Source organism: Mustela putorius, unplaced genomic scaffold (assembly GCF_011764305.1).
Source record: "Mustela putorius furo isolate JIRA1106 unplaced genomic scaffold, ASM1176430v1.1 tig00000695_pilon_pilon_pilon, whole genome shotgun sequence".
Lineage (NCBI taxonomy): Eukaryota > Metazoa > Chordata > Mammalia > Carnivora > Mustelidae > Mustela > Mustela putorius.
In genome coordinates, this window is record NW_025421447.1 from 6,027,935 (window position 1) to 6,045,054 (window position 17,120).

The 17,120-nt window shown below is 50.0% G+C and overlaps 1 protein-coding gene across 3 annotated transcripts in view; it reads right to left on the reverse strand.

The window, feature by feature from the left end:
* The window catches only part of RABEP1 (rabaptin, RAB GTPase binding effector protein 1), an 89,550-nt gene extending 74,886 nt beyond the window's left edge, over positions 1–14,664 (reverse strand). For all 3 annotated transcript variants that reach the window (XM_045083188.1, XM_045083187.1, XM_045083186.1), the window contains exon 1: positions 14,406–14,664. In XM_045083188.1, the coding sequence (XP_044939123.1) occupies positions 14,406–14,439 (34 nt within the window). In that variant the 5' untranslated portion in view covers positions 14,440–14,664. The remainder of the gene's footprint in view (positions 1–14,405) is intronic.
* Between the last annotated feature and the right edge of the window lie 2,456 nt (positions 14,665–17,120).

The following is a 17,120-nucleotide window of genomic DNA, read 5'->3' on the forward strand; positions in this document are numbered from 1 at the left end:
TGATACAATCAACAGTTTAAACACTTTTTTATATAAGGAATCTTCTAAGATTCTATTTATTTACTTGAGAGAGAGCACATGCACGAGCACGCAAGCAGGGACGGGGGGGCGGGACAGGGAGGAGAGAATCCCAGGCAGACTTCCTGCTCAGCACAGAACTTTTCATAGGGCTTGATCCCAGGACCCTGAGGTCATGACCGAGCCTAAATCAACAGTCAATGTCCAACACACCAAGCCACCCATGTCTCTCAACAGCTCAAACACTATTTATTTGTAGACATAAAACATGACCAGAAGTAGACCAGCCGATGAAATCCTCGGAAGGATGGAATTATGGGTGAGTCCAGCTTTCTTTACAAGTTCCTTGTGCTTTATGATCAAAAAAGAAATGGGATTTTGTTTTAATTTTGACCCTTCTTTAATGACCTAAGCACTTCCTTAACCAACACCGACCTCAGAGATAGTGGGTGAATGATAGTAGTCATGGGAACCTGAGTCCTGGGAAATTACTGAGTTTTATTTCCTCAACTGTGAGATACAGATAATGCTACCCCCTAAGAATGTGGAGAAATAAATAATATAGCTAACATATTCAAAGTGTCATGTGGCACTGTAACTGTTACTGAGTTTTATTTCCTCAACTGTGAGATGCAGATAATGCTATCCCCTAAGAATCTGAAGAAATAAATAATATAGTTAACGTATTCAAAGTGTCATAAGGCATTATAACTGTACAGGTTTTCTGCTAGAGATACATGTTCTCCTTAGTTTATGAACTCAGCCAATGAGGTTTTCTCCAAAGGCCTTTTTTGGGGGTGGGGGCAGGAGAGGGGAGGATGGTGAGCAGACTTAATGTGCTCATTCTAAATTTTATCTGAATTAATAAATACCAAAGAATGGCTGAGGGAAAACTCGAGAAAATGAACAATGAGGGTTCCTGGCTCTCAGAAGATGAAAACACTAGGAAGTATCAGTAAGCAACTGTTATCATATGGTATGACAGCAGAACAGATAAATTAATACAACAAAATACAATCCGGAAATGGACTCACGTGTCCCTCGATGGAGAGCATATAATCCATTGTAGCATTTCCAAATCAATGGAGGGAAACGACCATCACTATGTGGTATAAGAACTGCCAGCTCCCCTTCTGAAAATAAGTTGTAAGAGCTGGATTCCTGTCTCAGTCCTAACATCAAAATAAATCCCAGTGTGATCAATTATTTAATAGTAAATACGAGAAGATAACACAAGAAGGTAGAAGTAAATCTAGAAGCCACAAAGGAAAAAAGTATTAAATCACAAAAAATTAAAATATGTCCATATGCCAAAACATCTCAAAATTAAAATACAAAGTGGGGGAGATTCCTGCTACACCTGCTCCACACAGGACAAAGAAGTCAACTTTCCCACATGCAAAGATGTTAAATTGAGGAGCTGCAAGTCTTCTTATGCCCTGATGGGGAGCCTGTAAACTGTCAACCCTTTCTGAAAGAGAATCTGGCACTTGCCATTAATTTTTTAAACCTGCACGTTCTTTGACTCGGTAATTCCAGTTGGAAGACTTTACACCACAAAAAACATTCACAGGAGTATGCAAAGACAGCTACAAGGATACTCACTGTAGCATTACTGTAATGGCATAAATATTCATCAGTGGGGACTTACTTTTACAAATTATAGTGCAGTTATAACTGCACAAAAGCAATCTATTTCAAAACTGATGACATAATCTGTACCAAAAACAAAGTTAAGAGAAGGAAGCTTGAGAACAGCAATATGCAGTATGATCCCACTTCTAAATCATCACGACGCAAACTTTTTTAAAAAATAGAAAAAATATATACCAGGCCTTTCCTAGTGTTTACCTCTGAGTAATGAGCTTAGGAGCTTATATGGATTCTCCCTCTCCTTTTTAGAAATTTACAAACTGTTTTACCACAAGCATTTATTTTTGACACAAACATTCTTAATTAAGAAATTGAGGGGCACCTGGGTGGCTCAGTGAGTTAAAGCCTCTGCCTTCGGCTCAGGTCATGATCCCAGGGTCTTGGGATCAAGCCCCGCATCGGGCTCTCTGCTCAGCAGGGAGCCTGCTTCCTCCTCTCTCTCTCTGCCTGCCTCTCTGCCTACTCATGATCTCTCTGTCAAATAAATAAATAAGATCTTAAAAAAATAAAGAAAGAAAGAAAGAAATTGAAAAACACATAGCATGAAACAGCAGACAAATACTTCCATGGGACAGAACAGAGCACCCAGAAACAAAACCACACAGAGTCAACTGACGTGTGACAAAGAAGGAGAGGCAGTTCAATGGAGAAAGGACGACAAACGATGGTGCTGGAACAGCTAGACTGCACAGGAAAAAAGAAGAATCTAGATGCAGACCTTACACTCGTCACAAAAATTAACTCAAAATGAGTCACAGACCTAAATGCAAAATGCAAAACTGTAAAACTCCTAGAGCAAAACACAGCAGAAAATCTAGATGACCTTGCGTATGGCAATGACTTTTCAGATACTACATCAAAAGCACCATCCATGAATGAAGTAACTGATAAGCTGAACTTCATTAAAATCAAAAACTTCTGGGGGCAACTGGGTGGCTCAGTTGGTTAAGCACCTGCCTTTAGCTCAGGTCATGATCCCAGGGTCCTGGGAATGAGTCCCACATCAGGCTCCCTGCTCAGCAGGAAGCCTGCCCCTCTCTTTCCCTCTGCCTCTCGCCATCACTCCTGCTCTGTCTCTCAAAAAATTAAAATCTTAAATTAAGGGACGCCTGGGTGGCTCAGTTGGTTAAGCAGCTGCCTTCGGCTCAGGTCATGATCCCAGCGTCCTGGGATCGAGTCCCACATCGGGCTCCTTGCTCGGCAGGGAGCCTGCTTCTCCCTCTGCCTCTGCCTGCCACTCTGTCTGCCTGTGCTCACTCTCTCTCCCTCTGATAAATAAAAAAAAAAAAAAAAAAATCTTAAAAAAAAAAAAATCTTAAATTAAAAAAAAAAAAAAACTGCTTGGCAAGAGACACTGTCAGTAGAATGAGAAGACAAGCCACAGGCTCAGAGAAAATACTTGCAAGAGACACATCTTATAAAGGACCGTTCTCCAAAACATACAAGAACTCTCAAACACAAGCGCAAGAAAATGAATCACCCAATTCAAAGACAGGCCAAAATTCTGAATGGGACGCTTCACAAAAGATATACAGATAGCACATAAGCATAAGAAAAGATGTCACACATCACATCACTAGGGAACTGCGCGTGAGAACGAGAGAGCGCCGCACACCTACTGGAATGGAGGCAATCCCAGACACAGCCGACACCAAATGCTGGTGGGGACACGGAGGCACAGGAATCCCCGTTCCCTGCTGGCGGGAAGGCAAAATGACACAGCCACTCTGACACTCAAACGATCCAGCCATCACGCTCCCTGGCAGCACCCATCCACACAGAAATCCGCACTGCGGCAGCCTCACTCACGATCACCAGGACTTGGAAGCAGCCATGACGTCCTTCGGCAGGTGAAGGGAAAAACTGGTACTTCCATCTGTACAATGAAGTATGAGTGTGGAGAAGCCACAGAAAAGACATGGAGGAACCTGAAATACATATCGCTAAGTGGAAAAAACAGCCAGTCTGTAGGATTCCGGATTTCCGGACGTTCCGGAAAAGGCCTAACTATGGAAACAGTGAAAAGATCAGCAGTTGCCAAGAACTGGGTGGGGCGGGGGGAGATGAACAGGTGGGACTCAGGGCAGTGAAACTTCTGTATGAGACTGTAACAGTCAAGGAACACACGTCATCGTACATCATCTGAACTCCCAGAACGTCCAGCACCGAGAGTGAACCCTAATGCAAACGATGGACTCTGGGCGATAACGAAATGCTGTGTGTAGGCTTACCAACTTTACCACGTGTGCCACAGGACGCGAGAGGCCGATGGTGGGGGAGTCAGCTGGGGGAGGGTATAAGGAAACTGTACTTTCTGTTCAATTTCACTGTGAATCTGAAACTTCTCTGAAGGGCACCTAGCTGGCTGGCTCAGTCAATAGAGCACGTGACTCCTGATCTCAGGTCGTAGGTTCAAGCCCCACATCGGGTGTAGAGTATACTTGAAAATAAAATCTTTAAAAAAAAAAAAAAAGTACTTTTAAAAAAATCAAGAAATAAAACTTCTCTAAAAATTCTCTAAAAAACAGTCTATTCTTTTATTGTATCTTATCCCCAGTGACTAGTATAGAATAAATGCTCAAAAAATTTTAAAAATTACACAGCATGGTCGAAGTCATACAGCTTCTCAATAAATCACGTGGGCGTGAGCTCTATAAGTACCTGAGGGCCTTCTGTGAGGAAGAGAAAATGGCCTAATTCTGATTTGTTCAAAAGGCCAGAACCAAGGTGTCTAAACTGTAAGGAATGTATCTGGGCCCCCGAAAATTAAGACTTTTCTAATACAGTTACCACAAAAAATGGAGGTGTTCCAGGAAGACTAAATTTTCATCTATTAAGAACAAATGCATAGGAAACTTTTGCAACAGAGCTGGATCTAAACTGTTGCCGTCCCTTCTGACACGGTCTACAGAAGCTCACCAGGGCCACAATAAAATGTAAGAAAGTAGTGGCAGACAAACTCTGCTCTGGGGTAGATAAGGAAGTCGGGGACGTTAGATCTAGATGGGGTGGGAGGCCGCAGAAGTAGGCTCTTTGTAGACATAAATGTAGCAGGAGCTTAGGAAAAGCAGATGTCAGTTGAGGATTAAGTGGTCAGTATCTATCTGTCTCGATTTTTAAGTTTTAACCAATGGGATGGTGCCTCACATCGTGGCTTGCTTCCCGCACTCCATCAGACTTTCCGTAGTACGGACCCAATCACGTCCCATACGTGTTACTCTACCAGCCTTTCTCAATGAGGGTTCCGTGACAGAAAGAAGCACCAAGGCCCTCAGTCCCCAAAGGGCACAAAGAATTAACTTCTCTCCTTGCATCAAGAACAGTACTGGCGATATTGGCTTTGGGCTAACTGGGAAAACCACCTGTTCCGTGGTTAAGATGCAGAATCCAGGTGAGTAAGAAGGTGGTGACCGACCTGGCTCCAACAGAGGTCTCAGAACAGCACCCTCCGGGAGGGCAGATAACCCTCTACCTTCTTCACGGGTGACAGACCGTGTACGCGGCAAGAATGAGGAGAAAACGGAGGCTACACACACGAGTAGTCGGCTTCTCGTCTGCCTGGGAGATGTCTCTGCTTTCTCTCTCCCTGATGCCTGCTGCCGGCAGGACGAGAGCCGCCCTGCTCACCCAGGTCCCCACCCCACCTAACTTGCTCTTGGGTCCTCAGCCAGCCAGTCCTACCTATTTTCCCCTTGAAACCCTCAGGCTCCCGCCTTCTACTGGCAGTGCCACCAGTACCTACAATTAACCTCCACTTCTTTAAGATTTGTTTATTTATTTGAGAGAGCGCCCATGTGTGAGTAGGGGAGGAGCAGAGGGAGAAAGGCAAGCAGACACCCTGAGGCTGAGCACAAAGCCCCAGCCAGGTCTCACCCCCAGGACCCTGAGATCAGGACCCGAGCTGACATGAGAACAGACTCTTAACTGGATGAGCCGCCCAGGCGCCCCCCCTTAATTTTTATTTTTAAAACACACGATGTTACAACTCTATGAGCCTTCTCCAGCAACTGCCCCGACTGCCGTGCATCACCACGATTTTAAACATCATTCTATCCTGCTGCCTCTACAGTGTCTCCTTCGCTGAACTCTTCCCAGGGTTCCAGACGGCCATCAGGTGAGCAGTCATCTGACTGCTCTGCAAGCATTTACTACTGCTGACTATCACCCTCCAACACTGACTCTGCATCACAGCGACCTGCCCCCTAACTCTCCTCCTTTATGATTCACTACTGGTTTTCTCCTGCGCACCCAACCCATCCGTTCCTCCTGCGGTCCTCCATACAGCCTGTCCTGTTGTGGTGGTCTCCCCAGCAGAGGGGCCATCCCACGACAGGCACACACAACAATCACAGCTCGCCAGGAGGATTCCCAGGCATCTGACGACCAACGGTGCATCCACACCCCGCCTTCTTCCAAAGCTCCGGGCCGCAAGTCCTGGCACCTCCTGGGTGTCTCCACAAGGCCGTCTGCCGAGCGCTCCACATCAACACTCTAAAACCAAAGCCACCGCATCTCCTATTCTCTCCACCCTCCCACTGGCCCCCCCAGATCGGTGCTCGGCAGCTACGTTTGCAGAAGCCTCCTCCATTTCTCTCCCGCCTGCACTCCCGACCAAGTGTTCAGCAAGCTGCTGTTGGCCCACCACCGTATTTCTTCCATCGATCATTTCCTTTTCTCCATTCCCAGGGATGAAAGAGAGCAGCCCATCATCTCTCTCGGGTCACAGTAACAGCCTCGCCAATCTCCCTAACCACCTGCGATCTACCCTCTGTGTGTGACCAATCCACCTTCTGGGTAATTTCCAGAGCGGCCTCCTACAGCCCAGGTGGGGACACGCTATGACTATATCAAAGCACACAGGCCCGGCCACACCACCTAGGCAAACCCCAACTCCTTCGCTCGAAGCAAAGCTTTCCACCGTTCAGGCTCAACCCCCTTTCTCAAGCCAGTCGCTTATCAAGACCCAGGCTCCCACACCACCAGATTATGCACTCACCTCACCTCACCCTGCACTTGCTCCAACTGTACCCTGCTGGCTGCTCCACTCTTCCATCTTTCTCCAAGACGCCATTTCAGAAGTCAGAAATTCTACACCACTCTCAAAGCTCTACTCAAATGCCACTTTCTCCAATATAACCTGGGGTGCAGTGAGGGTTGAATGGAGGGAAGGACCTATGTTGACTGAACTTTCTGAAAGATCTAAGACGCTCCCTACTTGTCATCGAAGTGCTATAAATGAAGAAAAGCTAGCACGTTATCTCAACAGCACACCGTCCTCTGACTTTCCTTCAACAAACTGCGACAGCTCACAGGAACCACAAACATGGTGCTGGGAACAGCACCGCAGTCAGACGACAGGCCCTTCCTCACGGAGTCGCTCTGTGTTCACCCCTCGACTTTCTGTTCCATAACAAAAGGAGCGTTTCTATTTTGTTGTAATATCCACAACACAATGCCCACCACGCATTAGGCATATGCAGTAAATATTTATTTAAAGAATGAAAGTATTAAAGTAAAAGGAATGATAATGAGTAAGTTTTGTGTGTTCTGACTATCATCAAGTTACATCAATTCTATGATTCTGTTCAGGCCACATCGTAACAAGGTCTGTAGGCAAAGTTCATTCTACACAAATAGAAGTAGTAACCAGAAGAGAAATGACAGCCCCACTCTCCCCCTCAATTCTACTCTTGCCCCCTGCTACAATGCAAGTCACTTCCATGACTTTAGTCCATAGTTCCTGATCTGTAAAATCAGGGAAGACAACTAGCCTTTAGGACTCCTTTCAGTAACACATCTCTGTACATACTACTCTCTACAGGTAACACACACCTAGAGACCATCAGGTGCCACCAGAAGTCATTAAAAACAGACATCCGTCTTGGAGACCGTCAAAAGAATGTTAAGTATTGCAACTGTACCAAAAAGAATAAAATACCTAGGAATAAACTTAATGAAAGACCTCTATAAACTATAAAACTGTAAGACACTGATGAAAGAAACTGAAGACGACAAAAATGGAAAGACATTCCACACTCTTGGATTAGATAACTTAATACTCTAAAAATGGCCATCCTACCTGATACAACCTACAGACTCAATGCTATCCCTACAGAGTGCCAACAGCATCTCTCACAGAACCAGAATATAACTAAAACCTGCACGGAACTGTAAAAGACCCCAAATAGCCAAAGCAATCTTGAGAAAGAGGAACAAAGCTGGAGATCTCACAATTCAAGTTTCAGGCTATAATAGAGAGCTGTAGTAATCAAAACAGAACGGTACTGGCGTGAAAACAGACACACAGATCAATGGAACAGAATGTGGAGCCCAGAAATAGACCCATGCTTTATAATCAAACAATTTATCATAAAAGAGGCAAGAATATACAATGGGGAAAAGTCAGTCTCTTCAATAAACGGTGCTGGGAAAACCAGACAGGTCCATGCAAAAAATGAAACCGGACCGCTTTCTCACACCACACACAAAAATAAACTCAGACCGGATTAAAGACCTAAAAGTGAGGCCTTAAACTATGAAACTCCTGGGAGAACACACGCAGCAATTTCTCTGACATCAGCCATAGCTACATTCTTCTAGATATGTCTCCTTGGGCAATGGAAGCAAAAACAAAAACTACTGGGATCACATCAAAATAAAAAGCCTTTACAGAGCAAAGGAAACATCAACAAAACTAAAAGGCCAACCAGTGAATGAGAGGAGACTTGCAAAAGATATATTCAATAAGACTACTACCTAAAATACATAAAGAACTTGTACAACTCAACACCAAAAGAACCAGTAATTCAATGAAAAAATGGGCAGAAGATCTGAATAGTCGTTTCTCCAAAGAAGACATCCAGATGGCCAAAAGACACATGGAAAGATGCCCAACACCATTCACCATCGGGAAACGCAAATCAAAACCACAACGAGATCCCACCTCACACCTGTCGGAAAGGCTAGAGTCAAAAAGACAGGAATCAAATGTTGACAAGGATGTGAGGAAAAGGAGCCCTTGTGCGCTGTACGGTGGGAACACACACTGGTGCAGACACCATGGGAAACAGTATGGAGGCTCCTCAAAAAATTAAAAATGGAGCTACCCTACGATCCAGTAGGTCCGCTACTGGGAACTTAAAGTAAGAGAACACACACACGGACCGAAAGACCACCCACCGCCACGTTCCCTGCAGCATCATCTTACAATAGCCAGATACGGAAGCCACCCAGGCGCCCACCGACGGATGAATGGGTAAAAATGCGATGTACACGCCATGGAATTTTACTCAGCTGCAAAAGAGAGTGGGATCTTTGCCATTTGTAACGATCTACATGGACCTAGCGAGTATTATGCTAAGTAAAATAAGTCAGAAAAAGACAAATGCTGTATGATTTCACTTATATGTAAAACCCTAAAAAAGAAATGAATAAACAAACAAAAAGCAGAAACAAACCCATAAATGAGAACAGATGGTTCCCAGTGCGGGGGAAGGGGACTGGCAGAATGAGTGGAGGGAAGGAGGTCCCGGCTTCCAGGGACGGAACCGGCACGTCACTGGGATAGAAGGTCCTGCGTGGAGAACACAGTCAATGACACTGCAGTAGTGCCGTGTGGTGACAGACGGTGTACGCTGCGGCGAGCGGAGCATAAGGCACGGACTTACCGAATCCCTGTGCTGCACACCTGAAACTAACACTGTGTCCTAACTACACGTCAAGAAAAAGAAAGTGTTCAGAGACCCCTTCTGCGTGCCTGAAAGGCGATGCAGGTTTAAGCTGACGCGCTGGGGGACCGGGGGGAAGGTGTTAAGGAAATTCAAACCGCCGGAAAAGAGAAATACAAAGAATATCTGGGAAGGACATATCAAATTTCTTCAGGCTCACACAGAAGAGATGCCTTCAATCTGCTCTGTGTGGTCCCTGAGAAGAAAACTAAACCCTGGGCAGAAGTTACGGCGGGCAAGTCCCCGCTCTTCTATCTCGGAAGAGATCCAGCTCACCTGCCGAGAAAAATGAACAAAGACACCTTCCTTCCTAGGGCTTCCTCTTCTCTGACTGGTAGTGGCAGCCTCCTCTGAGATCCAACAGAGGAAACGATCCCAGACCTCAAGGCACCCCTCAGTTCCCATCAGCATGCCCCAGGCCCACGCCCTCACTAGAGCAAGATTCTCGAAAGGAGGACTCTATCTCTCTCTGTCATTTCCATCTCCCGCCCCCCACACCACCTGCCCCAACTGTGTCATACAAAACGTCTGCTACACACTCCTCTCAAGACTAAACTCGATTTAAGGATTATACAAGAAAAGCACCTCAGATTTCACGGCATAAAGAGCTCCTGTATGCACTGGTCATGGGATTTCAGGAACCCAAGCCCTGAAGAGTCAAAGGCTGTTCTGTCCGCAGGGAGCCGGGTAACCCGTACAGATTACAGGCGATCACACAATCCAGGCTACTGCGGGTCAGGGTACTGGGGCAGTAAGGCTGCAGGGTGAGGTCACAGCTTCATCTTCTGGATCAGGCATCTCTGCGAGTTTAGTACTCAAGAGATCTCTCAAGTTCTGATAAACGAACCAAGTACATGAATTATTGAGTAATGGTGTTAAAACAATTGGCTATCCAATTTGAAAAAAAATAAAATTAGATCCCTATGTCGTGTCAAAAATAAATTCCAGATGCAGGTGCCTTCTCCCAGCAAGCCAGAAAGTGGCCTCCCGGAAGGCCAAGAAAGTCTGATCTCAGAACTGGGAGGGGCCTCTCGAAGACTGATTTCTTCCCTGGGCTCTCTGCCTCGGCCCTACAGAAAGCGGCTGTCCCATATACTTGCTATTCCTGTGTTCTTTTTCTCTGAGGGAATCTCCTGTTTAGCTAATGCTTTTTTTTTTTTTTTTAAGATTTTATTTATTTACTTGAGAGAGAGAGCACACGCACATGAGCAGGGAAGGGTAGAGGGAGAAGGAGACTCCCCGATGAGCAAGGAGCTCGAGTAAGGAGATCCAGTAAGACTCGATCCCAGGGCCCCGAGATCATGACCTGAGCCAAAGGCAGATGCTTAACCCACTAAGCCACCCAGGCACCCACTAGTGCTTCTTTACACTCAATTTGTTTAGGGGGGCACCTGGGTGGCTCAGCTTCATCTTCTGGATCAGGCATCTCTGCGAGTTTAGTACTCAAGAGATCTCTCAAGTTCTGATAAACGAACCAAGTACATGAATTATTGAGTAATGGTGTTAAAACAATTGGCTATCCAATTTGAAAAAGTCCAAGCCTTACCATCTTCTTCCTAGACTCATGCCTTCCTGTCCTCTGTTGCCCATTTAGCAGCCAGAGTGATTTTTTTAAAACATAAGTCCTGTCCCATCACTCTTCTGCTCAAAACTCTCAATGGTTCCCATTGTGAAAGCCAATCAGTGCTCCTAAGGCCCTACGAGATCTGCCCCCACGCCATGACCCCTCACCTCATATCCTTCTGCTCTCCTCTACCTCCCCTCTCCCACCTCCCCACCAAGCCCCCCATAACTTCATTCTGGCCATACTGACCTCCATGCCCTTCCCCAAACGTGCCAGACACACCATTCCTAAAAGCACGTATGTGCAAACACTGACCCTGTCTGGAAGACTTTTACTCCAGACAGCCTCATAGCTGACCCTCTCTCCCTCCTTCAATGTCGTCTTCTCAATAAGGCTGACCAGCCCACCCCCCCCCCTTCCTTTTACCCTGGCTCGCTTCTTCCTTTTTTCCACAGCATTTGTCACCTAACAGTCTGTATCAGTTGCGCATGTTTGTAGTTTAGTATCTGTTTCTCCCGCACTGAGGCTGGGCTGTTTACCATCTGTGTTGCCCACCGATGTATCCCAAGTGCCTACAGCCGTGCCGGGCAAGTAGCTTGTCATCGGACTTCCTAGAACCTGGCACAGGGCTTGGCAAAGACTAGGTATACAAAATCTGTTCACTGAAGAACAGCATTTTTTCTATCAGGAGATACGAATTTAAAACAGCTGACGTTATCCAGGGCTGATAAAAGTGCAAAGGAAATCCGCCCTCTCATAGGCTGCTGGCAGGTATGTAAATCGATACCTTTTTTGAGACGAAGCTAGCAATCGCTATTAAAATTTAAACCACTCAGAGCTCACGTCCTTTAAGTCAGTACTCTTACAGAAACAAGAGTCCCTTAAATATAGATACAAGGATATCTACAGCAGCACTGCTTATAAAGTAATGAAAAACTTGTCCAACAGTGAAAACGAATTGTCCATCAACAGAAAAGCAGGCAAACAAATCCTGTGCAGCACACGCAGCCGACGGAATGGAGCAGATCGCTAACACTGGCCTCGAAGGTAGTGGGCGACCTGGTTAACAGAGCAGAGGGCCCTAACGTTCCACAGGCTGCATCTGAACCATGGCTCCCCTGCCTCCTGGCTACGGAACTCTACAGACACCTTTATTGTTTGTGCCTCAGTTTCCTCATCAGTAAAACGGGAACAGTATTACAGCAACAAGGGCCTCACTGACCCCAAGATCTCCTGAGACAAGGCATTGCAGAGCTGACTGCACAGGACAGGGCCTCGGGACCACTCGCATGCGTGTCATTACAGCAGGCGTGCGCTGAGGGAAACAGACAAGCTGCAGACCTATCTGCGGAGAGCACGTCCCCTTCACGAGAGCACTCAGCACGTCTGTGTAGCTACAGGTAAAAGTCAAGGGCAGGAAACTCACTAGTCATGACCCCTGGGAGACAGGAGAAGACCTATTCTCTACAGGCACACATTTTTAATGGGGGGACTTTCCAAGGCAGTGCTTCTACATGAAAAATGAAAGCAAATGCTTCTATGATATAGTTTAACTTGGATTTTAAAATGTTAAAATTTGAAAATCTTTATAGTCTTAGAATTCTCAAGATGAAATGGAATCATCGGATGAAATTCCTACGGCTGTTCAAGTCACCTTGGTTCTAAATGAACACACTGAGATGCACCAGCAAACCAAAACAAAACAAAACCACTTTTCAATAAACTTGCAAAACAAGAAATTAAAAATAAGAGCATTATATTTCATTCTATCAATTTACACACAAGTCAGTCCTTTCCTTAATCTGCCGTATCTCGCTGAAAACAAAGGTGTGTCCAAAAAGTTACACGACACCAACACAAGAGACCAGCCCCCTCTAAACCGCAGGATTCAAGTAGGAAACTGGATGGTTCTCTCGGACTGCCGGTGTGGCTCAAAAGAATCCCGCACGTAGTTTCGAGACTCGGCAGGGCAAGGACATCGGAGGGAGCCTCAAAGCTCAGGTGTTAAGAAGTGACCTACACTGAGCTCCGCCGACGAGAAAAATGACGGCCCCGTGACGGACTTCCAGACTGCGCTGACACAGGCGCTGCCCCTCCACTCACACTGAGAGTAAACACCGCGGTCCACGCAAACCGAACCTCGCGGGCCGCCCCAGGACTCGGAAAACCGGGAGTAAACCTGCACTAAGAATAGCTAAAGGACACCAGATTCCCACCCGCTCTCAAGTGCTTAGTCATCTCGGCATGTGGACAAGGAGGACCGCGCCACATCCCGGGGGAGCGGAGAGTCCTGCTGGGGCCGGGCTGCCAGGGCCACCTGCGCGCGCGGACCCGTGTCTGCATCCGAGCATCCCTCCCAGGCCAACAGCAGCCCGAAGCCGCTCCCGGCGCCCGCCGACGGCAGCAACCAGAGGGGCCTGTGCAAGCGCGGGCGCGCTCCCCAGACAGCCGCTGCGAAAGCGAGCGGACACGACCTCGGCTTGGCCACGGCCCCGCGCGCTCTCCCCGCACAGCTCCGGGAGGGAGCCCCACCGCTCCGCGGGCGGCCGGCGGGCCCTAACCGAGAACCGCCTCGGGCCCCCCAGAGGCCAAGTTCCCACGAAAGGCTGGAACTTCAGACGACCCCAGGCCCAGCCCCGCTCTCCAGGACGCGCCTGCTCTGCGTTCAGCTTCCCCGGCCACGGCCCGCTCCCGCCCAAGGCCGCGGGGCGCCCAGGCCCGGGGCAGCCGCACCCCCCGGGCCTCTAGCACCTGACACCCAGTCCAGCCACAAGCTCGCGGGCTCCCAGCAGGGCGCCAGTGAGCAACACCCACAGCGACGCGCCGGGCCTCTCCAGTGTGGGCCCAGCCCGCGCCCCCCGGAGGCCACGAAGGCCTCCGGCAGCCCCGCCGGCGACTCAGGCCGGGCTAGCGCTCCCCGCAGAAGGCGAGCGTGCGAAGCTCCGCACGTCAGACGCCCTGTCCTTGCTGCCCCAGGCCCCGTGGCCACGGGGCGCGCGAGTCCACGCGGGCGGCCGTCCTCCCCGCACAGCAGAGGCAGGAGCCTCTCCTCGCGCGTGCCGAAGGTCAAGGAGGCGGCGTCTGCCCGGAGCTCGTCACGCGGGGGGGGGGGGTCCTTGTCCTCCAGACCCCAGCCCCCGCCCCAGGCACCGGCACTGCCGGGCAGGCCGCACGGTCCCCCCGGGAGCGCCGCCCCGCCCCCGCCGCCCGCGGGCTGCCCCGCGCGCACGGAGGACGCCGGCGAGGCCCCGAAGTCCGCAGCCTCCCCGCCGCGCGGCCCACGTGCCGGGCCCTCCCCGCCGCCGCGCGCCCCGCGGCCTCCCCGCGCCCGCAGCCGCGTGCGCCTCCGCGCGCCCCCGCCGCGCCCCCAGCCGCCCGAGCGCCCCCGCGCCGCGCCGCCCCGCAGGCCGCGCCCGCCGCGCCGGCCATGGTGGGCGCCTCACCGTCGGGCTGAGGAGCCGGGCCCGGCTGCGCCATGACCGGGCGGCGGCCTGGCGGAGCGCGGCGGGCGGGCGGCCGGCGTCCCGGGATCCCGCGGGCTCAGCTGGCGGAGGAGGCGTCGACCGAGCCGCCGCCGCCGCCGCCCAGGGAGGAACCGCTAAGGCCGGAGCCGCCGGCGCCGCCACAGCCGCGGGCAGAGACGGACCCGAGCGCCGACCTCCGCCTCCTCATCCTGACAGCGGGAAATAAGCAGTGCGCAGGCGCGGGGGGCCGGCGGCACGTGACCCGCCCGAAGGGAGGGGCGGGGCCTCGCGCGGCCGAGCGGGCGGGGCGGACGAGCCGGGCAGCGGGGCCGGGGGGCCGGGGCTGTCCGGGACGAGGAACGCGGGGACCCGGTAAGGGGACGCCCGGCCGCCCGGGGGCCGCTCGCAGTGCTCCGCCCAGCACAGAGCGAGGAGAAACCGGGAAAGCCCAGCCGGGCGAGGAGACCGGGCGGTGGGTGAAGGGAGCGCAGAGGCTGCGGCCAACGCTTCTGGCTGTGCGACCTTGGGCCGGTCCCTGAACCTCCCGGGCCGCACGGAGCTTCCTCTGCGGGGCTGCTGCGGAGAGTGTCCGTGCGGGAGAGCATGAGCCCGTTTCTGGCGTCTCAGCACGGAGCACCTGTGTGCCACGGGACCTCTCGGGGCCCGGCGCTGGGAGGGCTGCTGGGGGGTGCGGCCGACACGGTCCCACGCTCATCGTGGGGGGCAGGAGACATGACAGGTGACATGCACTCAGGGCCGCCCGCTACCTGCGCAAGAGGCCTGCCCTGGAGGCCCCATGCGTTGGAGGCTCCCCTCTAGCCGCGTGTGGTCACAGCCCTCCCACAGGGTGCAGAGACCGTGCCCACCTGGCACCTGGGCCCCTCCTTCAGGCCCTGGTGCTGGGAAACCGTGAGCCCAGAATGCACCCCCACAACACACACACACACACAGGCTGGAGACTGGGCCCCTTCCCCAGATCCATCCTCTCTAGAGCAGCAACTGGGCATGCCTACACGTAGCTAAGAGGCAGCTATGTCTGCGGGAGTGGAGGGCACATCACTTGGACATTTGAGCTGCCGTGTGCACACATGGTGGCAAGTGGGTTCCTGGGCCACAAGTCCAGCCCACGGGGGTGGGGCGTGGGGGAGGGCTCCTTTACCCACCTCAGTCAAGTGCCCACATCTCAGGAGTTCAGGAAATCTGAACTGAAGCCTGGCCTCCTGCATCACTTGTGGGCGGAATAGAACATATTAAGGTGAACAGATGAAATGATTTATAATTTTAAATAATTCGGGTAGGCATGTGGCATCTATTGGTACTTTTGCCCTAAATCCTGCTAACGTTAGGGAAGGACCTGAATACAGACCTGAGTTTTTTGAGCAGTTAATATCCTCGGATGGCAGTGTACCTTTGAGAAAACAAGCACCGGTTACTTCCCCTACTCACCACACCCCCTTAAATGTCTCTTGTGCGGGATAGGGCAGCCCAGTGCATCCTCTGTCTGGTGGTGACTAAGGAGAGGCAGAGCCAGAAAGATAGCAGATACCTATGCCCTTTACAGAAGGGACCCTTTCCAGGGAGTAAGAGACAAGCTTACTGCTATTGATAATCTGGGGCTTGAAGCCCAGCCTTCAAGATCAAGGTCACTCAGAAATAGGCTGCTGGTCTGGACAACTGAGACTCCTCATGTCAAACAAGCGTTTAAAAAAAAAAAAAGCAATTTTGAAATCAGGTAAGGAGCATGCAATAGTAGTGTACATTCTCCTATTTTTACATAAATCCTAAGACTCAGCAATTCCACCAGAAGTATGTAATTTAGAGAAAATTGTGTGGTTGGGCACCTGGGCAGCTCAGTGGGTTAGGTGTCTGCCTTCAGCTCAGGTCATGATCTCAGGGTCCTGGGATTGAGCCCCACATCGGGCTCCCTGATCAGTGGGAAGTCTGCTTCTCCTTCTCCCTCTTGTGTTCCCTCTTTCTCTGTCAAATAGATGAATAAAATCTTTAAAAAAAAAAAAACTAGCATGTGCTCAAAGCCTTTATAAGGCGTAAAAGGCAGAATTCCTCCATTCTAAAAGAAACTGAGACCAGATCTCAACACATAAAGTACTTATCGATTACACTGTGCAGGTGCCCCAGGAGACACATACGAGAACCTCAGATGGCATAGCTTATAACAGAGTAAACAAATAAATAACCTACATGTTCATCAACACTAGACTAGATAAGTAAACAGGAAAGCACTCACACAATGGAATGCCTCCAGCAATGATGGTGAGAAAACTACCCCACAGAGTCAACATGCATGCTCTCACATATACGGAGGAAAAGAAGTGAATTATAAAGTAATAGATATGGCATGATTCCATTTCTGCACAGTTCCCAAACAGGCAAAACTAAACACGATGAGCACGTAGTACACTACAGACAGACGAGAACAAGTACCACAGAAGTCCTAGCAACGGCTCCGGAACCAGGGAGGGAGGACGTAGAATCAGCAACAGCACCTCAAGAAGCTTGCCTTCTAGGGTACGGGCAACATGCTCTTTCTCCCCCGGGGCCATTTCAACTAATTATAAATATGGGACGTAGACGTGGTTTAGGTGAGAAAGACTGCGGGATATCTGCTCAAAATGCAAGCTTAGCATGAGCAAATTTGACACAACGGCTGGAAAGTTCTTGGTTTTTGTTCCGCAT